General features: G+C 38.5%; 2 protein-coding genes across 2 annotated transcripts in view; one reads left to right on the forward strand and one right to left on the reverse strand.

Moving 5' to 3' along the window:
* RFESD (Rieske Fe-S domain containing) overlaps window positions 1-16,466 on the forward strand; it is a 29,029-nt gene extending 12,563 nt beyond the window's left edge. Inside the window, exons 4-5 of the mRNA XM_068980741.1 lie at window positions 14,539-14,665; window positions 16,370-16,466. Coding sequence (XP_068836842.1) covers window positions 14,539-14,665; window positions 16,370-16,392 — 150 coding nt within the window. The 3' untranslated portion in view covers window positions 16,393-16,466. The remainder of the gene's footprint in view (window positions 1-14,538; window positions 14,666-16,369) is intronic.
* On the reverse strand, window positions 224-27,072 carry SPATA9 (spermatogenesis associated 9). The gene is made up of 5 exons (XM_068980739.1): window positions 27,012-27,072; window positions 26,773-26,861; window positions 15,620-15,847; window positions 5,141-5,236; window positions 224-496 (listed from the first exon to the last, which is right to left on the reverse strand). The coding sequence occupies exons 1-5, from the start codon at window positions 27,070-27,072 to the stop codon at window positions 224-226; spliced, it is 747 nt and encodes a 248-aa protein (XP_068836840.1).
* Between the last annotated feature and the right edge of the window lie 463 nt (window positions 27,073-27,535).

Here is a 27,535-nt window from a genome sequence, read left to right on the forward strand (position 1 = left end):
AAAGGGTACGTTTTCTTGTTCATTAAAAAGTATCACATAGTCAACATTGATTCACTTTATTTTCTCTACCATGTCAATACTTGAGAATGACATTTTATCAATAGCCCTCCCCCGCCCCCATTTTTTTTCAAAGCAGAGCAGTCGGAACATAAAAACTAGTTTCCTAGTTATGTCATTAGATAATGCTTAAGCTCTGGTCAGTGATATTTAAGTTCCGATTTGCTCATTCATTCATTTCAGCTGATTGGTCAAACACAGAATGTAAAACCTGAATCTTATTAGCAGGAAGTTTGGGGCGATCAGAAATACCGTCTGGCTTCTCTGGTAACGACCTGTAAGGTTTTGCTTTGATTTCACCTTTGGGAAACAGAGGCTCAGAAAGCACAGGCTCCGAAAAGGCATTTCTAAAATTTTCACTCTCCTCTCTGTTTTGCCTTAGAGATTCTTCTTGGAAAATTTTCATTGTCTTCTCCAGCACAGCATTAACACAGACTGTCTAGTAATTTTTAAAAAGTTGAGGTTTCTTTTTTTATTATTGGAGTATAATTGCGTTATACTACTAAACTTAACAGATAAAAATCCAATAATGCAATAAAATATTTAACATAAAATCATTGATCTGTATCTTTTAACAAAGGTGCTTTTTTTAGCTTCCTCTGGCACATGATAAACGTAAGGAGGCTGATTCCTAATTATAAATATACCATAATCTAGAAGGAAAATTAAAACATAGTATGCTTTAATAAAAATATGCTTCACATTTCTAATTCATGTTTTACATCTTTATTCTCTAAGTAAATGAAACATTCCTTTATTCTCCTGACTTAATTAAACATCTTCTGAGAGATGGAATTTATCCTCAAACATGTTAATATCTCAAAGTAGGTTTTCTGTTTTTACTTTTTTCCCATATAGACTTTGCTTATACCAATTATGTTCCATTGGAAGGGCATAAACATTTTGATAAGAATTTAGTAAATTAATGATTTAGAATCAATGATTTCTAAACAAACTTGTGATCCACTTTCCCTCAAAAATGCTATTCAGTACTTTAAGGGTGTCAGAACAAAACATAGAGTAAAAAAAAAAACTTCAAAAACTGAGACTCACTAAGAGCTGTATCTGTTAAACCTATAACTTAACTGATGGAAATGATGATGCCAAGCATTTAAGGCAAGCAACAAGAATAATACAATCTATAAAATACGAGAACACCTAAACTAGCTTCTTTTACCAAAGCGATGATGCCTCCCAGGTGACATAATAGGCGACCAGTGCTCAGATGTTCCTAAAGAGAGGAACAGAAAGGAGGGCGGGCCTTCCCTCCTGCTCCTCTTTTCTTGCCTGTCTCCCACCTCAGAATGGGGACACCAGATGCTTCCCTTCACTTCCCGGCGTTACCGTTACCGTCTGGCAATGTGACCCCTCTGACCAACGTAATAAAATTTGTCTGCTGGGGAGGAAGATCGGAAGGATTTGGCGGAAAGTGTTTCCTCCTATTTATATAGAAGAAAGACTGTCTTTTGCCTCTACTCTCTCCTCCTTGCTTTGGAGGCTGATACGGATGTAAGGCAGGAGGATAAGGCAGCAAACCTAAGAACCAAGACCAACCAACAGGATAGTGGGAGAGAGAGATGGAGAGGCCCTGGGTGCGTGATGACGCTGTAGATCCACTGTACAAACCGGGAAACTGCCTGACTCTGGACTTCTAATTAAGTGAGATATTTAAATAGCTGTATTGATTAAGGTACTATCAGTACTATCAATCGATAGTATTAAGGTACTATCAATGCTACTTATATCTAAGTACACCCAAATCTAGAGTTATAAAATCTTGAGGTCCATCACTTCCAGCTACAGCTTTAACCATTTATCACAACTATGATGGTTTTCTATGTACGCCATGCTATGAAAAGAAGGTTGGGGAGCCCTAACCTTTTTGATACATTTCTTCTTCCCTCACTTACAACATTTTATCTGTGCCTACCATAACCAATTTTGTCCAAGTCTCAGAAAATGCAAGATCTTGATTAAGGTCAGTATTTCTCCTATACCCTACCTATCAACTTGTCTATCAATTATTGCCTGCCTCTTCAACCTCTCATTCTTGACTAGCTCCTCCCCTGCAACCTGTCACATACTAAAGTATAGTCTACCCTGAAATTTAAAAATTTAAAATCCCTATGGCCCTGTTTCCCTCTTGACTACTACACATTTTTCTTGATCAAACCAGGACATACATTCATGGTTTCCATTTTACCATCTCCTTTTCACTCTTTCTGCTAAAGCAGTTCTCAAGATGATTAATTCCAACTTTCCTACTAGATCTAAGGGACACTTTTCAGATCTTCATTTTACTTGACTTTTTCTGCTTGTACGTGACTCTTGACCACTCACAGCTTCTTCAGTCTAATTCCTTGACAGCGTTTCTCCTGCTTCTCTTATTATTGGTCCTCTGTCTCCTTCATGGATTTCTTCTTAGCTTATCTTAAAAGAAAGTGTTCTTCACATTTCTGTCAACTTTCTACTCTTCACTTGGCATGGTTCCACTCTCAGGGCATTAACTTCCAACATAGATGTTATTTGCTTTTAAAACCATAATTCTAGCCCTGACCTCTCCCAGGATTTGGATGAATATATCACAAATTATCAGAGGTCACCAAAAAAGTTGTTTCTATTCTTAGTTTATAGAAAAAGTCATGTAGGATGATTTCAGAAGTCTTTGAAAAATTCAGGTAATTTTGGTTCTAATCTAGTTTGTTTTAGTTTCACCGTAGCCATTTCATCCCACTCATTTTCTGCAGGATATTTGCATCAATCTTGTATGAGATTCACATTTAAGATACTGAACATTTCTCAAAATTTTAAAACATTTGCAAAATATTTGATAAATTCAGAGTTTTAAAAAATTGTCAATATGTTTAAAATGAGTTCTTTTACACTTTTTTTTTTTCTAAGTTGTCTTGGCTATTCTTTACCTTCGGCATTTCCTTGTAAATTTTAGAATAAACTAGTCAATGTACACATACACACCTGCTCAAATTTTAATTGGGATTGCACTGAATCTGTGGATTATTAGGAAAACTTATTAACCTTTATTCTTGTCTGTTTCAATATGATCAAAAAAATAAATAGGTAAAAGACCTCTAACAAAAAAGCCATAAATTTACTAACAGAAAGAAGATCTAAATAAATAGAGAAGGAGAACCTGTTTTACCAGTTATGAAGACTTAATGTAAAGCGCCAGTAAGTAATACAGCATTGAGTTGGTATAAGAGTAGACAGATCAGTTGACTAGAACAAAGAGAATATAAACAGACTTACATATATAAGGACATTTAATTTATCTTAAAAGAGAGGTGTTCTGGGGCAATAGGAAAGGGGTTTACTTTTTTCCCTGATAAATTGAGTTGGATCAACTGGGCGTTCCTGGTGGCTCAGCTGGTAAAGAATCTGCCTGCAATGCAGGAGACTTGTGTTCAACCCCTGGGTTGGGAAGATCCCCTGGAGAAGGGAAAGGCTACCCACTCCAGTAATTCTTGCCTGGAGAATCCCATGGACAGAGGAGCCTAGCGGGCTGCAGTCCATGAGGCTGCAAAGAGTCGGACACAACTGAGCGACTAAGCACAGCACAGCACAATGAGATACCCATGGAGGAAAATTTGACCCTTGCCTCATACCAACTCCAGATGTATTATAAATCTAAAAGTGAAAGGCAAAATAACAAAGCTCCTAGGATATATCAGAGGGAGCAGTTTCATGACTAGGATGTAAGTCAATATTCCCTAATTAAGACATAAAAAGCACTTAATATAAAGAAGACTAATAAATGAGACTTCATTAAAATTAAGAACTTCTGTTTTAAAAGACACTCCTAAAAATGAAAAGCTAGTCACAGAGTAAAATAAATCTGCCCAAATTTAACTGAAAAAAGGGCTTGTTCCAATAATACAGTTAAAAGTACAAATTGATAATAAACCAAAGGACAACTCTAAGTAGGAAAATGAGAAGAGACTAACAGAAATTAACAAAACAGGATACCCAATTAATGTATAAAAAAGGTATTCAGTCTTAATAATCAATAAAATACAAATTAAAAACACAATATGATAGAACTACATACCCACAAAAGTGGCCATACCAGAAAAGATTGATAATATCAAATGTTAGTGATGATACAGCACAACTGGGATTCATAATCTGCTAGAATGAACTGTTAAAACCATTTTGGAAAACTTTGGCAATATATGCTAGAGACGAACATATGCAAAATCTACAGTCCAGACATTTCACCCCAAAACATATGTACAAGAACATTCACAGCAACCTATTCACAATAGCCAAAGTTCTAAATAGTCTAAAAGTTCAACAATAGAATAGATAGTTGTATATTTAATCAATGGAATACTCTACAGTACCGACAGACAGCAAGCTGCTGCTACAGGCAACAAATGAATCTCACAATGATACTGTTGAGCAATTCAAGACCTACAGAAGAACACAGTATACGATTTCATTTACATACAAGTCAAAACTGACTATGCCATTAGAAGTCAAAATAGTGCTTGCCTTTCCAGAAGAGGCTAGTGATCATAAGGAGGCAGGAAAGAGGCTTCTAGAATGATAGTATACTGTTTTGTTTCTTGATCCATAAGATACATCAATTAATCGATTTTCTGATAATTCATCAAGCTGTGTACTTTTCTTTTTGTATGTTAATTTTTTTCAATTAAAGGTAAATACAAACGGCAATGAATTAAAAGAAAATAACTTTATACTTTATAAAAGTCTGTATATTTTTGTCATACTTTTTAATGAACACTTTTGTAATTCAAAAAACAAAAGCTGAACTTTAACCAACCACGGCACAATGGCAGAAACAAAACACCTGTAACCTAATGAAAGCCAAACCAAAATGTTTTGACCAAATAGTAATAAATTTTTTTAAAGGTAAAATAAGTTTTATTACTTAAGCAACTTAGTTTTTGGCGGACTGACCTGGCTACTTAGAAATGTAATTTTTAATGTAAAATTATTTTGCATAATAATAGAATAATATCTTGGTTTAAGAATAGACTATACAGTATATCTTTACATAAAATAACTATGTTTCCAGATTCTAATTACTTTCTTAACTTACCAAATAAATGAGTGCTGCATATGAAGCGCACATTATGCTAGTTAAAGCAGTCTTTGCTGGGAAAGAAATGATTTCAAACAAAGATCCCTTTCTGACCTTAAAAAACAAATGAGTTTTCTTATTAAAACAAAAGATTTTCAATGTTACCATGTTAAATCTTATGTTACTGTAAAATGAGAATTCAAATGTTGATAGTCATCTACTTTAGATCTCAGTTTTCCCACACCTTGAAAATATAATGTCTTCCTCCTTTACAAAAAGGTACTTTTTTTGCTAATTAAAACCTATGACAAATCTATTAAAAAAATCTCCCATTTCCAAAATCTGATTTTTGGGTTTTTACGTTTACCAAGTGTGCTCACTAGGGGGTGCTGCTGTGCTTATTAGAAAAACAGTCTGTTGAAATTCATGTAGTCATCCTTTACTAAATTATTCACGTCTTCAATTAAGCAAACAGCAATGAAAATACCGGGCATTTCCTGGAGATTAATGACCTGCCTGGAAGTGTTAATCATGAGACTGCTGAAGGCCAGTATTAATCTTAGATGATCATTAAGCTTCAGCAAATACTCTGCACTCATATCCAGCATGCTTTTTGCAATGTAGAGGTTTACACTAATAAAGAATTTGTCTCTCAGATTTTTCTAGCTTCTAGAATGTGTCCCTGCCTCACCACAATATATTCAGTGTAAGGGAACTGTAACTGTTAGAGGCCACCTCTGTGGCTTTGAGCTATAAGGATATGAAATGATGACGGTAGGAAGAACATTCCCTTCCCCTTTATCAGTGAAGGGGCAGTTAGTCATACTTCTCTGAAGAGCCAAGTCACTCAGAGGCTTCAAAAACTCCCAGAAGGTATAGGCTGTAAATATAAAATTATGCAAATACACAATGAAGTGAAGTGGCTCAGTCATGTTCAACTCTTTGCAACCCCATGAACTGTATGTAGCCTGCCAGGCTCCTCCACCCATGGCATTTTCCAGGCATGAATACTGTAAAATTGCACACAAATGAAAATGGTGTATATATATATATATATATATGATCATTAAAAGGTTCAGTTTAGTTCAGTCGCTCAGTTGTGTCCAACTCTTTGCAACCCCATGGACTGCAGCATGCCAGGCCTCCCTGTCCGTCACCAACTCCCGGAGTTTACTCAAACTCATGTCCATCAAGTCAGTGATGCCATCCAGCCATCTCATCCTCTGTCATCCCCTTTTCCTCCTGCCTTCAATCCTTCCCAGCATCAGGGTCTTTTCCAGTGAGTCAGTTCTTTGCATCAGGTGGCCAAAGTATTTGAGTTTCAGCTTCAACATCAGTCCTTCCAGTGAACATTCAGGACTGATCTCCTTTAGGATGGACTGGTTGGATTATAACACTGAAAAACTGAAACAGTGGTAGCAGAGTGGCTAGGTGAATTATGCTGTATCCACCCAGTAGTAACATTGCAGCCTTTTACATGGTGCTTCTGAAGAACAGGTGGTAGCATTTCATTGAGCAGACATTTGTATGGCCTGTATACCAGGTCCTGCTCTAAGTGCTTGTTGTACTGATTTTTTGCTTACTGCTGTCCCTGCTGCTGCTGCTGCTAAGTCACTTCAGTCTGAAGAACAAAGGTGTCCATCACAATCTCCCTTCTCTCAAGTGATGTATGGAATGCTGAAGCCAAGAATACTATCTAGCCTAGTAGCTGAGAGATGGTGGGGTGAGGAGGGAGGGGCGAGGGGGGTTTTCCTTCTTACCCCCACCCTCAGGCCATGCCAGCTCCTACATACAGTAATAGGCAGGGACAGTTTTAGCCCACTCTCTCCACAAGTCAGTCTGAAAAACTTCCCAGACTTCCTGGCTTTGGAGAGCGCTTCCAGGAAACGAAGCTGCTGCTACTGTTTTACTCTTGCTGAAAGACTCGGATCGATAGCATGCCTTTGAGTCCCACTATTAGGCTACAGGAGACAAACTCTGTAAGGAGGGAGCAGACATTAGGAAGGAAATCAGATACATGCCAACAGAATACCTCCTAGTAGAGTAAAATATTCATGAGTTTGTGAATATATGGATGTAGTGGAAGGTCTAATAATTGGTAGGTCATATACAATAAAAATAAAAATGGGGTCTGCGCACAAGATAAAATAAAAATGGGGTCTGCGCGCCAGGAAAATTACTCTTTTTGTTTTGCTGCATCTTTCTTTTCAGATTTTTGTCCTTCACCTAAAAGTAATTAAAATGGATTAGTTTAGAAATAAATATGTATTTGATATATGTTATGCTTCTGAATGACAAATCTGTATATTGCCTGGGGGTAACTTTTTCACCATTTTAATGCTTTTAATAAATATTTGCTGTTACTATAATAAATCACCCCTGTAAAAATACATATCCTCCAAAATGTATGTGGCCACTGGCTAAGTAGCCATTTTTCCATTTTATGACTCACTTGCAATACATGTTTTTCATATTATAAACCACACTTTCATTTTGGGTTTGCTATGAGCAGGAATAGTATATGGCAAAAACTGAGGTAAACAAACTGGAGAAATTTGGAAAAAGGGAGGCTTTGTCTAGACTGTCTTGGCTGGTTTCAAAAATTTTATCTTAACCTCGTTGTTATGTTTTTATTTTATTTGCATTTAAAAGTATTGTGATATCAATATTATATCCATATATTTCCTTTTTGAATTTGGTAATGTTAACATATACGATACATGGATATTTCAACAGTAAAAACATTTAAGTTTTAAATTCCTCCCACATAATTTCATGTTCTACTTCTCTTGTATAATTTTGACTGCCTTGTCTTATAGAAGAAATATCTATTTTCAACTTATTTTCACTAACAATGAGATAAATCACACAAAAAAAGCAGAATATAAGCTGCTTAGAAAATAGAGATCCACTTACTATGGATCTGAAGGTTGGAGAATTTATGTTGTCCCAAACCATCTTGATGAAATAAGGGAGTTATAGGGGACACTCTAATTCAGTGATTCACAAATAAGTGTTGGAAGAAATACTGCTTTTACAGGTCCAGAAAAAAGTGTTTCCTTTAAGTTTGGAAAAGCTACTTGATCATGAATTTGCTTAGCAACCCACAGTACTCATGAATGCAGGGAAGACTCCTAGCAATCCACAGGAAAGAAAGCTTTCTGACTTTGTTTATCCCAGTATTGGGGCTTCCCAGATAGCTCAGTGGTAAAGAATTCACCTGCAACATAAGAGATGTGGATTCGATCCCTGGGTTAGGAAGATCCCCTGGGGGAGGAAAATCCCATGGACAGAGGAGACTGGCAGGCTACAGTCCACGGGGTGGCAAAAGAGTGGAACATGACTTAATGATTAAACAACAACAGCATGCCAGTATTAACAGCCTGTGGAGCATTACCCTTGAATGAGTTCTTAATTGGGTGGTCCTATAAAAACTCGAATATCTCACCCTCTTGGCCAGCCTGCCAAAGTATGTCTTCAAGATTCTAATACTTCTGCTTTCTAGGAATTATCCTTTCTCCCCCCAGCCCTCAGTCTTGAATTACACCACCCAAGATAGCCTCATGGCAAGCCCTTCAAGGAGCTAAAGAAGTTCCCACTATTTGTGAGGTTTACAGTTTAAACCCCAAACTGGAGTCTACCTTGGAGGGCTGGGGGTGAGGAAGAAACTTTACTTAGGTAAGCGTCTGTGATTCTTCATCCTGAAAAAGGGAGCAACACTTCCCTGGGGTCCACTTATGGCACAGGCACTCCTGAGGCTAAGAGTTTAGTTTGCCCATTTCTGGACCACGCCACTCCAGAGAACATGTACAAAGTAGAACCAAACTCCTCTAATGTCACTATACAGAAGATTCTACCATAGACAGAGCTTCTGGTCCTGTGGCCCTGCGCTGGGGTGCCAAAGTCAGCAACTATGTCTGGGAGCTGACGTGTCTTGGCTGAAGTCAGCCTCCAAGCTGACTATGTAGGTCACTGCAGCCTAGAGCAGCTGCAGGCCTCACTCGGGCAGGCAGCTTCCAAGGCTAAGCAGATGCAGCATTCTGTAAGTATTGCTGCTGGGCATACTGAAAATCACCAAGAAATTCTCAGTTTTCCATTCCTAAGGCCCCCTGCAGAAGAAGCAGGCATACATCACTAACCTCAGCCCTGCACAACAGGGAAAGGTTTGGGGAGCAGCCTGACAGCACCCACAGAGCCAGGTGCCAAGGAAGTCTCACAGCAAGATAGCCAGTTGGACAGGCCTGACCCCAACTCTCCACATTTCACTCCTTTTATTTTCACACACCACAGAGTTCCATCTTGACACAGGCAGCCTGACCATTCTTGAAGGAATTTAGGCTGGAGTCCACTCTGGGTAAGCTGAACTCTGTGATATGCCATTGACCTCTCGGCACAGTTGGGTACCATGGATACATTCCATTCACAGACCAACCCACTGACCTCCACTGCACCTCACACACTTGTCTGTTGTTCCTCGGATTCTCCAGGCCACTAAACTTCACTGCTCACACTTCTATGTCTATCCTCACTGAGACTTTCAGATTTGATATTTGCTTTCTTCCTTGCTACAACTTTGGTTCCTTTCAGTGGCAATTCCGAATCTCTGCCCTAGCTAATACACATTACCCAAGAAAAGCTTCCTCCTCACTCCTAACCCTCAAGGACCCCAGAAGCTCTGACCTGGGACTGTTCCCACTTGTCTCACTTCAGCCTTGTGGAACTACTTACATTTTCTACGTAAGTCATGCTCTTGCCTCAGCTTCTTAATATACATTGTCTACTTTCTCCAATGATTCTCCTACTACTTCACTGGGATAATTTCCCTTCCTCCCAGCCTCAGATCCAGTATCATCTTCTAGGAAGACTACACCAACTACTCTTAGGAATTATATCCCTCTTGTTGTTGCTTCCATAATCCACTCCGCACACTTCCATCATGCACTCAGTACACCCAGTGGTCACGGCTTACTTGCCCATCATCCCTATAGTCCACAGGACATTTATGAATCCATATTAAAAAGCAGAGACATTACTTTTCCAACAAAGGTCCATCTAGTCAAGGCTATGGTTTTTCCAGTAGTCATGTATGGATGTGAGAGCTGGACTATAAAGAAAGCTGAGTGCCGAAATATTGATGCTTTTGAACTGTGGTGTTGGAGAAGACTCTTGAAACTCCCTTGGACTGCAAGGAGATCCAACCAGTCCATCCTAGAGGAGATCAGTCCTGGGTGTTCACTGGAAGGACTGATGTTGAAGCTGAAACTCCAATACTTTGGCCACCTGATGCGAAGGGCTGGCTCATTTGAAAAGACCCTGATGCTGGGAAAGATTGAGGGCAGGAAAAGGGGATGACAGAGGATGAGCTGGTTGGATGGCATCACCGACTCAATGGACATGAGTTTGGGTAAAGTTCAGGAGTTGGTGATGGACAGAGAGGTCTGGAGTCCTGGGGTTCATGGGGTCACAAAGAGTTGGACACAAATGAGCGACTGAACTGAACTGAGTACCCATACGTGATTTTACATGTCATTTTCAGTAAATCTTCATTAAGTAAGTGAAGAAGGGTAGAATTACATTTCACTTCTAAAAAGAAAGTTAACCATCTTATAATCTGTTAAAGATATTAAGAAGTAAACCTGAAGGACACCTGGTTCCAGCAATGTGGCAGACTGAGCTAGTGGGGAACCTCTCACCAAAAAAAAAAAAAAACAACACCCTATAAATTCTATATAAATCAAACTCCAAAAATGTAATACCAGACTAAGTTTACAGAACATGAAAGAGGAGGAGGAAGGAAGGGATAAATCTTTCCATGTCAGGAACTAAAAGCCAAGCAGTAAGTGTGTGATTTCATGTCTCAGGAATGATGATGTTACTGGATCCTGAAATAAGGACTGAGGGCTTGAGTTTTAATAAACAGAGTGAAGATGAGACTTGGATGTGCATGAGGTGAGGTCAGGCCTTTGTAGAGCTGCAATGGAGAAGGCAATGGCACCCCACTCCAGTACTCTTGCCTGGAAAATCCCATGGACGGAGGAGCCTGGTGGGCTGCAGTCCATGGGGTCGCTGAGGGTCGGACACGACTGAGTGACTTCACTTTCACTTTTCACTTTCACGCCTTGGAGAAGGGAATGGCAACCCACTCCAGTGTTCTTGCCTGGAGAATCCCAGGGACAGGGGAGCCTGGTGGGCTGCCATCTATGGGGTTGCACAGAGTCGGACACGACTGAAGTGACTTAGCAGCAGCGGCAGCCAGACCAAAAAGGTGAGAAAGCAGGTCTCCACCAGGGACTGACCCCTCCTGAGCACAAGCAAAATTCTCTAGAGAAACTGTTGTATCCTCAAGGCCAGAAGGTATTTCTATTTTTAAAAAATTCTTAATGAAGAAAAATTTTCAATTGAAATAAAATGAGTAGACACAACATAGATCACAATAGACAGAAGATTAGCAACCCCCCTAAATCTCAAAGAATAATCTTTAAAAAGATCATAAATAATATGTTTAAAATAAAAGTGGTTATTAAAGAGATGTAATTCTATAAAATGATGTTTTTTAAAAAGTAGAAATTTGGAGGGAAACACCAAATATTATAGAACTTCTAGAAATGATAAATATAATGTTTGAAACTTAAAATACATTTAATAAGTAAAAGAGCATATTAGAGCTGGAGAGAGTTAGTTAACTGGAAGACAGATCAGAGGAAATTATTCGGATGTATCAGAAAGAGATAAAGGATAATACAAGAAAGGTAAATGGACATAAAGACTAAAATGAGAAGATTCAAACGTGTGTTTAGTAGGCAATCTGGAACGAGATTAGAGAAAATGAGGAGGCAATATTTGAAGACATAATGGCTGAAAGTTTTCCAGAATTGAAATTATCCTCAGATAAGAATCACAAAGGCTTCCAAGAGTGTGTGTGCACATGCTAAGTCACCTCGTTTGTGTCTGACTCTTTGTGACCCTGTGGACTGTAGCCCATCAAGCTCCTCTGTCCATGGGATTCTCCAGGCAAGAATATTGGAGTGGGTTGCCATGCCCTTCGCCAGGGGATTTTCCCGACCAAGGGATCAAACACGTCTCCTACACTGGCTGCTGATGCTGCTAAGTCGCTTCAGTTGTGTCCGACTCTGTGCGACCCCACAGATGGCAGCCCACCAGGCTCCCCAGTCCCTGGGATTCTCCAGGCAAGAACACTGGAGTGGGTGGCCATTTTCTTCTCCAATGCATGAAAGTGAAAAGTGAAAGTGAAGTCCCTCAGTCGTGTCAAGGCGGGTTCTTTATCACTAGCGCCATCTGGGAAGCATTTTGATAACAGCTAGTAAAATTGAAAGTGAAGTCACTCAGTCGTGTCTGACTCTTTGTGACCCCCATGGACTGTAGCTTACCACGCTCCTCTATCCATGGGATTTTCCAGGCAAGAGTACTGGAGTGGGTTGCCATTTCCTTCTCCAGAGGATCTTCCTGACCCAGGGATCAAACTCAGGTCTCCCACATTGTAGGCAGATGCTTTACCGTCTGAGCCACAAGGGGAGTTGAAGCTGTTCACCCCTCATGACATAGCCGTCCTGGAGAAACGTCTCAACATACGGACACGGACTCAGTTACAAGAGTGCTCACTGAAGCACTGTTCACAATGTAAAAAATTTGGAAACTAGATTGTCTATCTCTCCAGTAACACATAAACTGTGGATTCTTTTTTCTTATAGGGACTTCCCTGGTGGCTCAGAGGTTAAAGCGTCTGCCTGCAATATGGGAGACCTGGGTTCAATCCCTGGGTCAGGAAGATCCCCTGGAGAAGGAAATGGCAACCCACTCCAGTACTGTTGCCTGGAAAATCCCATGGACAAAGAAGCCTGGTAGGCAACAGTCCACAGGGTTGCAAAGAGTTGGACACAACTAAGTGAGTGAAGTTACTGGTATACAGTAATAGATAAACTGTGGATTCTTTTTTCTTATAATGGAATACCACAAAGAAGTTAAAATAATAAACCACAATACCATAGCTGTGGGCTTCCTAAGTGGTGCTAGTGGTAAAGAATCCACCTGCTGATGCAGGAGATGTAAGAGACGCAAGTTAAATTCCTAGGTGAGGAAGAATAGGAAATGGCAATCCTCTCCAATATTCTTGCCTGAAAAATTCCATAGACAGAGGAGCCTGGCAGGCTACATAAAGTCCATGGGGCTGTAAAGAGTCAGACATGACTGAGCGTCCAAGTGCACACACACACTCAGTTCTCCAGGCTTCCCAGGTGGCTCAGTGGTAAAGAATCCATTCAATATCATTCTCATTATTGGATAGAAGAAAACCCCGATTCCACTGGAAACAGAAATTATTTTTCTGCCATTGAATTTTCGTGAGTGTTGGGAGACAATCTCCATGAATGTCTCTCATTCCTGTACAGATTGGGTCTTCTGAGCAAAGGATATGGTTGAATAGCAAACAATTTTGGCAGCTAGAGAAGGTATGTTCCTTTGGAAAGATCTAGAGATATACTTCTCAGGACATGATACAGGGCACTAACAAGAAAGCCTTTTCCTTCTGCTCCTGAGACATATGCTTCTCTCTCTCTCTCTCTCTTTCTCTGGGCAGATGAGCCAGCATTCCTATAAAAAGAGGAGTCTCTTGATTTCAAGGTTCCTCTCCATGATGGAGATATGGCAGACTAACTCACTACCTAGTAAATAAAGTCAAATCTCAGTTCCTATATAGTTTAACTTAGCAAAGAGGAGAAAAGGCTCTGAATAGCAATAATGGACAGTGTCTTTAAACATTATTTCATAATAAATACAGAAATAGTCTGCATTGAACAGTTCTTATATCAACTCTGTAGAAACTGTGGGTCTAACAATGCAAGGAAAGAGCAAGGCAAAACATTAGATTCAGAAAGCTATTTCAGTGGGAATTTAATACAGTTCAGCTATGTTTCTTTTTGATGATCTAAAGATGCAGGAATAAGCCTGATAGTGCTTAGAAATCTGATGGTTAACAACAGAAACCATTCTTTACTTTCTCAAACATCAAGTATTATAAAGGAGCCTTTTATAAATGCTGTCTCAGGCAATTCACAGTTGAAATAGCTGATGCTTTCTGGAAATGTCAAAATCTTTGATCAAAGAGAGATTCCTATATAATATTTTGTTTATTTCAACCACTCATCATACATTTTCTCATCTTCTCAAAACAACGCATTTTTGTTTGAGGGTTCATCCTTTCCCCACCCTTAACTGGTGTTGTCTGAATGGGGCTGCAACCCTACTCTAGGAATGAAGTAGCAGTCAATTCCTAGACCAATCAATGCACCCCATTTCCTCGGTTTAGAGGAAAGTCCGTCTCTAAAAGTGCACCTCAGGACCTAGCCAGGAATGTTGGATCAAGGACTCTTATTCTTTTCTGTTGTAATTGAACCTGGGAGGATGTAGCCGCTGAGAACAACTGCAAATCATCTTGTGACCATGAGGAGAAAGCCAGTCTAAGAATGGAGTCAACACAGAGAAAGCCGAACCAAAAGAGGAGTCAAAGAAAGAAAGAGGATCCTGAAGGTATTGTGTACTATATCCAGCTATGCCTGAAAGCTTCTCAACTCTGGCTTGTTTGACTATAAGAACTAATACATATCCTCTCTGGCTTAACTCTCATTTTAACAAAGGAATGTTTTGAATAATGCCCAGATTGAAAAACTCAGAGTTATGTGCCATAAAGTTTAGAAAAAAAGAAACTGGTCTAGAAAAACTTAGAGCTTTTTTGTCCTTAATAGATTCTCAATAAAACAACACAGAACATGGAATTTGAAGCAGACCTGAACATTGACACATCTTATCAAAATGAGTTTACAGATAAAGATACTCATGATATCAAACAAAGATTATATTGGAGACATAAAAAGGTTATAGGGAAAAGGACACAAAGCACAATCATTTTTAAGGTTTGTTGTAGAATTTCTTAAAGGTTTGACATAAGTGATACTTTGCATGCTTATAGGGGACAACAGAGGATGAGATGGTTGGATGGCATCACTGACTCAATGGACATGCTGCTGCTGCTGCTGCTAAGTCGCTTCAGTCGTGTCTGACTCTGTGTGACCCCATAGATGGCAGCCCACAATGGACATGAGTTTGAGTAAACTCCAGGAGTTGGTGATGGACAGGGAGGCCTGGCGTGCTGTGGTCCATGGGGTCCCAAAGAGTCGGACACAACTGAGCAACTGAAATGAACTGAACTGATTTAGGTTGAACCATTTGAAATCAAAAGTTTCATTTAGTTCAATTGAATAACAAGGGAGAAAAAAGTCTGCATTACTTCCTATTCAGATTTATTTAAACCAGAGAACATACTATACTGAAAAAAAGTCCCATACATTCATTTCTCTCAGCCAACCTTCTTGTTTTACATCTAGGACAGTCAAATGTGCTACATTTTCATTTTTCATACTGTGCAATTTCAGAATATTTCCTACAAAAATACCCACATCCTGAGCAAATGCAACCTTCACTTACCTGTACGTTACACAGGGGTTGCCTTGGTGCATTAACTTCCTTGAGCAAACGATGAGATATGGCCCTCAACTCTAAAAGTCTGCAAGCAAGCTGAGGCTGCAGAAGTTTGGCGACTGATTTGGAGGATCTGGAAATGTTGTTTAATCCTTGAATGAATGTTCCTCGGTTGATCTTGGCTAAAGCGATGGCCATTCTGATTTTGGATGGTTTTTGCATGGGTTCTCTTTTCTGGAAAAGAAGTCTTTGAAAAGTGACTGATGTGTGATTCTCCAGTGCATTATTTATTTATTAAAATTTTTTTTTAATTTGAAATATAGTTGATGTACCATAGTGTGGTAGTCTTGGGTGTGCTCCATAATTTGACATTTGCAAACAGTATGAAATAAACACCACAATAAGTCTAATAACCCTCTGTTCCCATATAAAGTTATCACAATATTGTTGATCATGTTCCTTGTACTGTACATTGTGTCCTCATTACTTATTACATACCTGGAGATTTGTGCCTCTTAATCCCCTTCATTTATCTCACTCACATTGCTCCCTTCTTCCATTCCGCCTGAAACCCCCGCAACCACCCATTTGTTTCCAGGACATTTTAAAAATCTTTAGGCAGAGACAAGTGCCACCTAACTGTACATTGTGCCTGACATTGAGTGTCCAATAATTACCTCCTACCCTCCATACAGCTCACGGATCCCATCCATGTATTTAAATAATTATATGAATATATGATTTTTTTTTCCTTAGGATGTGAAAGTGAACGTCACTAGTCGTGTCCAACGTTGGGACACCATGGACTGTAGCCTGCCAGCCTCCTCTGTCCATGGAATTTTCCAGGCAAGAATACTGGAGTGGGTTGCCATTTCCAGAATTAACTTATAAACCTAAAGACAAAAACTTTTCATTTTTTTCTCTGGATTTATTTATCTGTTTTTGCATTTTTTAAAAAGAGCTCTTTCAAAAGTAAATAATTCTTATTCAAATATCATTCAATGTTTGAATTTTTCAAACAATCCTTATTCAAAACTCTTATAAATATTTTCCCAGCTTACTTTAAAATTTCAAATGATAATATGTAGCATATATACATAATGTACAATTTACTTGAAAAAATTTTTTTACTAGTTAAGGTGCAGAGCAAAGGAATGATGTTAATGAGCCCAGGTTCTTCCATTTTCCCATACACAGTAAAGTGCTAAATTTGTTAACTTGAGATGTCTGGTTTTCCTTTATTTTTAATGAAAAGATCTTTAAATTCTACAGTGCTTTACAATTTATGGTATCATATAATCCCATAGTAACTCCTTTTCTATTTGTTAACCTTATGCTGCCCCTCCCCTTTCCTTCTCCCCACTGGTAACCACTAGTTTGCTTCCTATATCTCTGAATCTGTTTCTTCCTTGTTTTATTCACTAGTTTGCTATATTTTTTAATATTTCACATATAAGTGATAAGAACAGTATTTGTCTTTCTCTGACTTATTTCACTTAGCCAAATGCCCTCCAAGTCCATTTCTGTTACTGCAAATGGCAAAATTTCATTTTTATGGCCAAATAGTATTCCATTGTGTAACACATCTTTATCCATTCATCAGTTGATGGACATTTAGGTTGCTTCCATATCTTGGCAATTGTAAATAATGCTGCTGTGAACACTGAGGCACAGGCATCTTTTTGAACTAGTGTTTTTAGCTTTTTGGATGTATACTCAGGAGTTTAATTGCTGGGTCATATGGTAGTTCTATTTTTAGTTTTTGAGAAATTGCCATACTGTTTTCCACAGTGGCTGCCCCAGTTTACATTCCCAGCAACAGTGTAGGAGGGTTCCTATTTCTCCACACCCTCAGTGACATTATTCACGTTCTTTTTGATGACAGCCATCCTGACAGGTGTGAGGTGATATCTCGTTGTTTTAATTTGTATTTCCCTGATGATTAGCAACGATGAACACCTTTTCATGTGCCTGATAGCAATCTGCATTTCTTCTTTAGAAAAATGTCTCTTCAGGTCTTCTGCCAATTTTAAAAATCAGATTGTTGACTTTTTAAATGTTAAATTTCATAAACTATTTATATATGTTGGATATTACCCCTTATCAGTCACATCATTTACAAGTATCTTTTCCCATTCAGTAGGTTGTCTTTTCCTTTTATCAATAGTTTCCTTTGCTGTGCAAAAGCTTTTAAGTTTAATTATGTCCCATTTGTTTATTTTTACTTTTGTTCCCTTTGCTTTAGGAGATGGATTCAAAAAAATATTGCTGTAAATTATGTCAGCATGTTCTGCCTATGTATTCCTCTAGGAATTTTATAGTATCCTCTTTTGCATTTGGGTAGCTAATCCATTTTGAGTTTATTTTTATACATGGTGTTAGAGAACACTAATTTCATTCTTATATAAGTAGCTGTCCAGTTTTCCTAGCACTGCTTATTGAAGAGACTGTCTTTTCTCTACTGTATATTCTTGCCTCCTTTGTCATAGATTAGTTAACCATAAGTGTGTGGGTTTATTTCTAGGCTCTTTATTCTGTTCCATTGACCTATGTGTCTATTTTTGTGCCAGGACCATACAGTTTTGGTTATTATAGCTTTGTAGTATAGTCTGAAGTCAGAGAACATGATTCTTCCCATGTGTTCTTCTTTCTCAGGAGTGTTTTGGCTATTTGGGGTCTTTTGTGTTTCCATATAAGTTTTAAAATTATTTGTTCTAGTTCTGTGAAAAAAAATTCCATTGGTATTTTGATAGGGATTATGTTGAATCTGTATGTTGCCTTGAGTGGTATGATCATTTTAATAATATTAATTCTTCCAATCCAAGAATATGGTATATCTCCCCATTTGTCTGTGTGTCTTCAATTTCTTTCATTACTGTCTTATAGTTTTCCAAGTACAGGTCTTTTACCTCCATAGGTAGGTTTATTCCTAGGTATTTTATCCTTTTTGATGCAATGGTAAATGGGATTGTTTCTTTAACTTCTCTTTCTGATGGTCTATTGTTAGTGTCTGGAAATGCAGCAGATTTTTAAATATTAATTTTGTATCCTGCAGCTTTACTGAACTCATTGATGAGCTCAAGTAGTTTTCTGGTAGCATCCTTAGGATTCTCTATGTATAATATCATGTCAACTGCCAACAGTGACAGCTTTACTTCTTCCTTTCTAATTTGGATTCCTTTAATTTTTTTCTTCTCTGATACCTGTGGCTAGGACTTCCAAAACTATGTTGAATAAAAGTGGTGAGAGTCAATGGACATCCTTGTATATAATATATAGCATACATACATAATACAAAATGTATGATTTAAATTTTTAATGTTAAAATATAGTACACATACACTATGCATTGTACAGTTTAAAAGAAAAATAAAACAAAAGCCCTATATACTAAACAAGCTCACAATACTTTCAGTTCTGAAACCTCAAATCTTCTATGAACATTCTGACAGAAAACACTTCTGGCATTTCTGAAACACATGACATGTAGCTCTCTGTTTCTAGCAGAAAGTGAACCACAGGGAAGTGACTTACAATGTGGTTAGACCACATTCCAGGCAACAGACAAGTATAATTTCCATTATTCATTTAAGTAATTTTATGAGCTATTCTGGCTTTTCAGTATATAACTTGGAGGAAAGAGTTGGTTAATAACAAAAAGAAGTGACTTTGAATCTCATTTATTTGTTGAGTCCAAATGTCTAAGTTCAAAACAGCTTTTGGATTTTTTGATCTACAGTAAACATCATATTTGTTTAAGGGGTAACATGATGTATCTTTATTTTAAATGCCTCAACTTTTATCCTGTAGTCATAATTTTACTAGGGCTGTTTTGTCATCAAATTTCAGTACTTCTCTTACTCTTCAGCATTTGCCATTGGAGATAATCAAAAGCTGTTCTAGACTGTCAGTGAAGACGTATTTCTGCAACATCTGGTGTCCTACTGTGGCTTAGTCTATTAACTTTACCGAAAAGTCCCATTAGCCCACCTGTGGTCTCAATCCTCCTAGTCAACACAACAGTAGAGGATGGGCTCAGCTGTGGGCTGCTACAGTTGCTGTAATTCCAAGCCTCTTTAGAGCACAGCAATCCTTACAAGCAGTTATATGGTAGGTAGAACAAGCACAAAAAATATACGGGTGTGATCACTTGATATTATCTAAGCTGGCCGCAAGCACACCTTGAAGAGAAACCACATGGTCCGCAGTATCCAAAGTTCCTGCACAAACAGATTCAGTCTCTTATGACCTCAGGCTCTGCTGCACTGACTCTTCCTCCCAACTCCTCCTCAAGGCAGAGCAGCTGGAAAAAGTTTGGTTTTACTTCCCATCACAATTTACAGTTGTCCCTCGGTATCCCTGGTGGATTAGTTAGTTCTTGGACCCCCAAGCATCTCAAAATCCATGGATACTTAAGTCCTTTATATAAAACAGTATTTGCATATAACCTAGACACATCCTCCTTTATACTTTAAATCATCTCTAGATTACTTATAAAGCCTTATACAATGTGTTATGTAAATAGTTGTCTGCAATCAGCAAACTTAAGTTTTGCTTCTTGGAATTTACTGGAGATTTTTTTCCTGAATATTTTCAATCAGAGGTTTGTTGAATCCCTGGTACTGAGAGCTGACTGTACTGTGTTTTCTCTCATTATAATTTATAATCAGATGGTGAGGGCCATATTGCCAGGTCAAACAGAAATGGGATATGTGCAGTCCCACCATTACTGAAACCTTGTCTATATGGTCATTAGTGTTTTAGGGACCTTCATTTTTCAGCTGCAAAATATTAACATTCTGCAGTTTCCCTGTCCTTATTTTGTCAGTTCTTTTACAAAATCTTGGTGATCTGTATTGGCCTGGATTCACTGACTTTGCATGTGTATTTTGATTAACCAGTCTTGATGCATCCTTCCAAAGAGTACACTAGCCTGATCCATTCAACTTTTTCCTCTTTTACAAAATTGTCTACGTTTTTATCTCTGTAGAAAAATAAGCCTATTTGTAATTGATAATCTACTAATCAAAACTCTCCTATAAGGTTCATAAAATTTGTGTTGACCAAAAATACAGCCATTTATTGCAAACAATATTTAAAAAAATTCAAGTGTGCATTATAGTAAAGCTTTATTGCACTTTTGGTTATCTTTCTCATTTTAGTCTCCTCCTGAGTTTATGGCATTTTTCAACAGACTCAGTCTCTTCCTAATTAATATCATCTTTGTTTCCTTTAATGCTTAAATGGTTACAATTTGATGACTCTGCTTCCATTTTAAAATGCTTAAGGAAGGCATTTTGATACTTTCCTAGATAACTGAAAGAATGATTACTTTTAACAACAAAATGTTTCTGATCCCTTTTATTTTCCCTGCCACAAAACATGGAATCAGTTTGTTCCCAAGAAGACCATCATTGCTTTTAAGAACAGTATTAGAAACCAAATCTGGGCACAGGGGTGCATGTTGACTGGTTCTTAATGGCTCTGAGAATACAAAGTTGACAGCAGAGAAAAGGCTACTTATATTTCTTAAAATGCAGAAGGAGACATTCTTTAAAAAAAGAAAAGTCACCAGTTTATGCTGATGGTTCCAATTCACTCTTACTTTCAGTGAGTTACTTTTTAAATAAGTTCTAACAGAAAATTTTAAATAAAAGGTTCTTCCTCATTGAAGTACCAGCTTTTCCTTTTTGTCTGCTATCAAGGAAATGGCAACCCATTCCAGTACTCTTGCCTGGAAAATCCCACAGACGGAGGAACCTGGTAGGCTACAGTCCATGGGGTCACAAAGAGTCGGATACGACTGAATGACTTCACTTTCTTTTCACTTTTATGCTATGTATTTTCTTACCAAACCACATGTGTAAATTTAAATGTTGAACCCAAATTAAGAAGTCCTTATTTCTTTCTTTTCTTTTTAAAATTTTTTGACCCTCGGCCTAAACATCCTGGAATCTGTTGCAAAGTATGCACATTCAGATGATTCTTTTTGTCATCATCATCTGAGCATACCACCAAATGTCAGAAAAGAAAGTCCAACTCCCAACCACCACCACCTCAGACATAAACAAGGGACTTAAAGACCATTTACCAAAGAAACTCAGCATCAGTCAGATTGACTCATGGATCCTGCTCCCGATCTCACTATTTGAGCTCCATTCTTTGAAGACACACCCTGCTTTCCTCTCTTCTTTTTCCCAGAGTGGTGTCCATTTTTCTGTGATCAGCAGTGTTAATGCTGAACTCCAATTTCTAGTAACACTGGCTTTTTACTACCCTACATCTCTGAAACCAATCTGTCAGCAAATCTTATTCAACTCTTTCTCTGAATAGTCCCAGAATTTGACCACTTCTCACCAGCCCCAGTACCAACAACTCATTCCATTAATGTTCACATGCCACTATCGTCTTTTCTCCAGACTTGAAAATTAGCTTCCTCCATGGACTCCCTGCTTCCACCCTCACCTACTTTCTTTCTGCTCCTCAACACATCAGCCAGAGAGATACAATTAAAACTTACATCAGACCCGATCTTGCTTTTCTACTCAAGCACATCAGTGGCCTCCTGATGTACTCAATACACATGCCTGAGGTCCTTCAATGGTCTGCGAAGACTGCCTTTCCTTCACCTCCCTGGCCTCATAGTCTTTTTCTCTCCCTTGCCCTCTTTCATTACTTGTTGAGCTTGTTAAGCAGACCCCCATCTCAGGGACTCTGAACTAATGGTGCCATTCTAGTCCTCAAAGACACCAAGGTTTGCTCCCTCACTTCCTTCAAGTCGCAATTCAAGAATGACTTTTTCACTAAGACCCCTTGGTCACCCTCCCTTACCCATCAACTGTTCTCCCATCCCACACTTACACTTCATACCCCTTCTCGGCTATGTTTTCTTCTCCTTAAGATCTACTATTAACAGAATGTGTCGTTTATTTTCCTTGTTTATTGTTCTTGTACTTGACTAGGATGTAAGTTTGGGGGTGTATTATTTTAGGATATAAGTTTTACGGCAGCAGTGTTTTATAGCCATTTGGCTCACTGATGCTTCGCCAGTGCCTGGAATAGTGACTGTCAAGCAGTAGATGCTCTGTAAATATATTTATTCAAATGAATGAATGAAAAATATAACAAGTTAATGTTGAGAAACATTGGGAAAATATAGCAAATATTAAGTAAGAAACCATCTAGGAAGTTTTCAGTACACAATGTGCTCTGTAACTTTCCCAATAATTGATAGTGCCCCATTAAAAAGAAAAAAAAACACCTCATCAAGGAGAAACATACAACTGAATTACAGAACACTCTAGCTACAGTTCTACTCTCATTATACTTAGAAACCCCAATATATACCAATACAAGCAATTTCCAGACATCACTGGTACATCCCCAGTGAAAGTGTGCCCCATGGGGCTAAAAAGCCCACTCTGAAGATGTACCCCATAGGGTTAACAGAAACCTAAAAGAAACCACCAGAAATTGGTGACTAACAATTCCCGAGCTAGTCTTACAGAGGAGCAGGGAAGTACTTGTTTTTTTTTAAAAAAAGACAAGACAAAACAAAACAAAACACTCTCTGCTTCACTGATCTGCCTTCACTGATCAAGCTTGCCTTAACTGTTTCTGCAAACTGTGTACCTTCCAAGTGTCACGTGGCTTAGACAAATATATCCCAAGACTTCTTTACTTGCCTCCTATAGATTCACACCTCTGACATATGGCTTGCTAGTAATGGTTGCTTCAGGAACATGGAGCTAATCTTTCCCAGTTCAAACTAGTCAAGATCACATGACCATTCAGTTGGGCCTACTCGGGTGTGCAATGGGTAACTTTTTGACATCAAGGGGCCAAAAGCTGCACCCTCAGTTCATGCTAACACCAACATTTTCTCAACAGGCATCCCGTGAAGAAGCATATAACTCTGATATGCCTACAGACAGCAGACATTAGCTCACCTCTTTCCTGCCTCCAAACACCTTCACCTGCACCTCTGACTACGCTATGCTCTTCACCATATGCATCCCAAGCCCCTTGCCTTCGGGGAGATGGATCTGAGATGTGCTCTGTCTCCTCACTTGGCTGTCTTATGAATAAACCCCTTCTTTGCTGCAAATTTCAGCATCTCAGCATTAGGCTTGCTGCACATTGAGCAAAGAAAATTGGTTTGGTCATACCAGCACTTTCCATACCACATGTTTAAAGAAAAAAAAAAAAAAAAGAAGAAAGCATAGAGTTCAGAAAAACGTATCTACAGCTGTAAAAATCCAGTTTTTGCATGGATTCTAATGTACTCTGTCTACAATCCTCAGTTTTGTAGTACACAGTTAAGTGCAAGATAATGACCAAAAAAAAGGGGGGGTTATGTAACTACTTTTCATGAGTAAATCTGATCTTACTTACCATAAAAAATTTCTCTCATCCAAGTAAAGATTATTTGAACTAAAAAAATTTAATTCCCTAATTATAGCTGCATTTTTGATTTGTGCAAACTTAAAAGTTTAGTATTTTAAAGTCCTCATAGAGAAATCACTTCCAATTTGCAAGTGTAAACCTTAAAAACTTACTTTTTATTAAAAGATGTGGATACTGAAGGTTTTGGGGTCTGGGCTAGTTGGAAGGGAGGGAGTGGACAATGCAAGACCTCAGAGGCCAGAACCTCAAGCCAGAATTCTAAAATTAACTTTCCCCAGCCCTGGCGGTGGTGGTGGTGGGGGGGGGGGGCGGTGCGGGGGGGGTGGGGGGGTGGAAACAATGTCCTTAAAAATCTTTAGCCATGAAGAATTATTTAATAACCATTATTCTGGGTATATTCTTCTATAAAAATTCTACCATCACTCCCATCAAATCTTTTTTATTTTTTTTAACCCCAGGCCAGCAACATGACTTTTTCCTAAATAGGTGCCTAAAAAAATTTTTTTTAAAGATTTAAATACTAATCACAATATTTGGAGATTTAAAATACAGTCCAATTACTAAAGCCCTCTGAGTAGTCTTAAAATCAGGCTCATCCTTTCAGGATGTTGGGGAACTACAGACAATACTAGAAATAAAATCTGCAACATTTACAATCTGCCTTTTAACAATAACCTAGTTAAGGACAGAATGTTAGCCTTGTTTTCTGGATAATTTATATTTGGAGAGCAAATAACTTCAGTGTGCTACAGTATCCCCTCACTACTCAGGTTTCCTGCCAATCTCAGCAACATATTCTTCAGAGTAAATGATAGAAAAAGAACGATGTGCTTTGAAAATCAGAAATCAAATAACTTTAACTAGGTTCATATTCTTCTTTGCAAAGGTAGTGTGTGGTTCTTATATGGAAATGGCTTCAGTGAGTTGGAAATAGGAACTGAGAGTTCTTTGGGGATCAGAATATCAACCTGTTTCACCATAAAGCATGTTTATGGCTCCAGTGATAATGAGGCTATGCAGGGGGTAGGAAGAGATGAAGGCAACTGTAAAGAAAGTTGCAGCTTTAATTAAATGAAACCCAGTTTCTCTAATGTTGGCAATGGTGGAGAAGCACAGCTTGGAAGGACAATAGGCCTTTCCAGGCCTAGGCTTCCTGGACTTTACCTTGACGTTTTCTCAATAACTACTGCCACTGCTCTGCTGGCCATAACCATTTCATCTCCTAGACCAAGCAGCTCTTTTCTTAATAATCCAGAGCATGGCCAAGAAAAGTCTCTCATGTCTCAAAATAATTTACACCAAGACGACAGGAATACAGATAAAAGGAAGCAATTTGTTACTACGACTAAAATATAGAATTACAAAGTCTGATTTGCCCACTAGAGCTTTAAGACTTATTTGACCCTACTTAGCCAACCACCATCTAGATGCCTTCTTACCACTGTGCATCCAGATACTTATATTTCAGTATCACTCCTTCCCAAAGTTAAGACCTAAGGGTGATGCCATTTATTCAAATTTACTTGACATTCTGGAAATATGCTATAACATTTCATACTTTTTTGGCATGACAGTACTTCCACTGGAACATTTTCCCCTGTTCCTACCCACTTACCTTATCCCTTTCTTCACCTTGAAAACCCCTATTCATCCTTTGAGACCCAGTTTAAGCATCTTTCCTCCATGAAGTCTTCTCTGACTGCTGTATGTAGAGTCACTCCTTCCTCTAAATTGTATATGCCTCATACTGTATTTCATCACAATTACTTGTTTATAACTCTGTATCCATTAGATTAAGCTCACTGACTGGAGGAATGCTGTCTTGTGTATTTCTGTATTCCTTCTTCCAGATCCAGGCAAAGTTTTTATAAAATGTCTAATGCCAGCTGTCTGAATGAATGGTTAAAGGTAGCTCTAACGCCTCTCCTTTGGAATGAAATATACAGACTTTGTGATTACTGTGTTACTCAAGAGTACTTTTTGGTTTACTTCCAGGTGTTATGTTCCTCACGTTGACATTGCCAAAAGCCTGATTTCTGGATAAGCAGGTTGTTACTGCACCATATAACTTTACAACATATTCTATTCTGACTGTGCACAAAATGACTGAAACCATACTTCCAGTAAGAGTTGTGTACTTTTGAGTAAATTAGGTTACATGCGTCCCCTAAACAAATGTTACCTTTTCCTGACCAAATGTCTATGATTCTCTACCTAGCTCCTTTCACTCCCATATCTTATCTTAAGCCTTTTTTGGAACAGCTGTTTAAAACATATGCATATATACTTTGTTGAAACTGATATCACTATTTTCTTGCCACATTAAAACACACACTCATGCCATAGTTACCTCTCCAGTGATATCATTTTTACCAGTTATATTTCTTCACTATTACCACAGATTTTAGTCAAAGTATACCTAGGTATTTTTATGAATTTTGCATTAAGCAAATCTTAAGTAAATTAGGTTGTAACTGTAGCTATGAGAATGTTCTAGATTTCCAATTTAATGGTACAGTGATTGTCCTTAAACTTAATCCCTCTACCTACATCACTTCCTTGCCCACAGTCTTTCTGTTTTACATAGACTCCTTCCAGTGAGTCAGAGTTGAAGTGGTGTTTTTCTGAGGTGAAAGGAATGTTTTCCTGAGTTTCAAATGCTGATCTCATAATCACAAATTCAATAATTGGTATAACACTAAAAATACAATATACGTTTTACAATCCTTTTCAAAGTTATAAAATCACATTACCTGATTAGATTGTGATAATCTGAGGATGGTAGGGAATTCATCTTTAAACTCATCTATAAGGTCCATGATTACTTTCTGGATCCCCTCAACTAAGACAAAAAGAAATCAGGGGGTAAAAATAGGCTTAACTAAAAATCTCCTAGACATAATTCAAAAGAACACGGAACGCTCCGTCCCTCTTGGGGATTTAACTCCCGGTTTCCATACCCCCACCCCCTTCACAAGAATAGTCTGCGTACTTCTTCCAGAAAAGTTCTTCAACACCTGCCCACATATCCACCCAACAGGTTTGATTGGCATGTTGAGTTCCTAGTTCACAGCAAGCCTGCAGGCCTGGGCACTGCCCATCCTCCTCTACCAATAGTGAGGGGTGAGGGTAGCCTTCTCACTCAGGGAAGCAAGCGAGGACAGAACCTGCAGTTCCGAATTCTTTGTTACTGCACAATGGGCCTCTAAGAACTCACTACAGCATCCTCTGGAATCACTCTGGGCCCAAGAGGAGGAAAAGTGTGTTCGGAGCCACAAAGGGAGGAGAAATGAGATGAAAAAATGATGCACACCAAGAAGTTCTGCAATAGGGATTGAATTTTGTCTCAATTTCTGTAGTGATATTTCAATTATTGGATCATCTGAGAACAAAGCTCCCTTTGGAAAGAGTTAGCATACGCTTTAAAAGAAATGCTTCACCTTTGATGCCAAGTGAGAAAGAAACACCAGCAGTTAACTCAGAAAGAGACATCTGCACGGGCTGTTTGCCCTTCAC

The sequence above is a fragment of the Capricornis sumatraensis genome, chromosome 9, assembly GCF_032405125.1.
Source record: "Capricornis sumatraensis isolate serow.1 chromosome 9, serow.2, whole genome shotgun sequence".
In the NCBI taxonomy this organism is placed as follows: domain Eukaryota; kingdom Metazoa; phylum Chordata; class Mammalia; order Artiodactyla; family Bovidae; genus Capricornis; species Capricornis sumatraensis.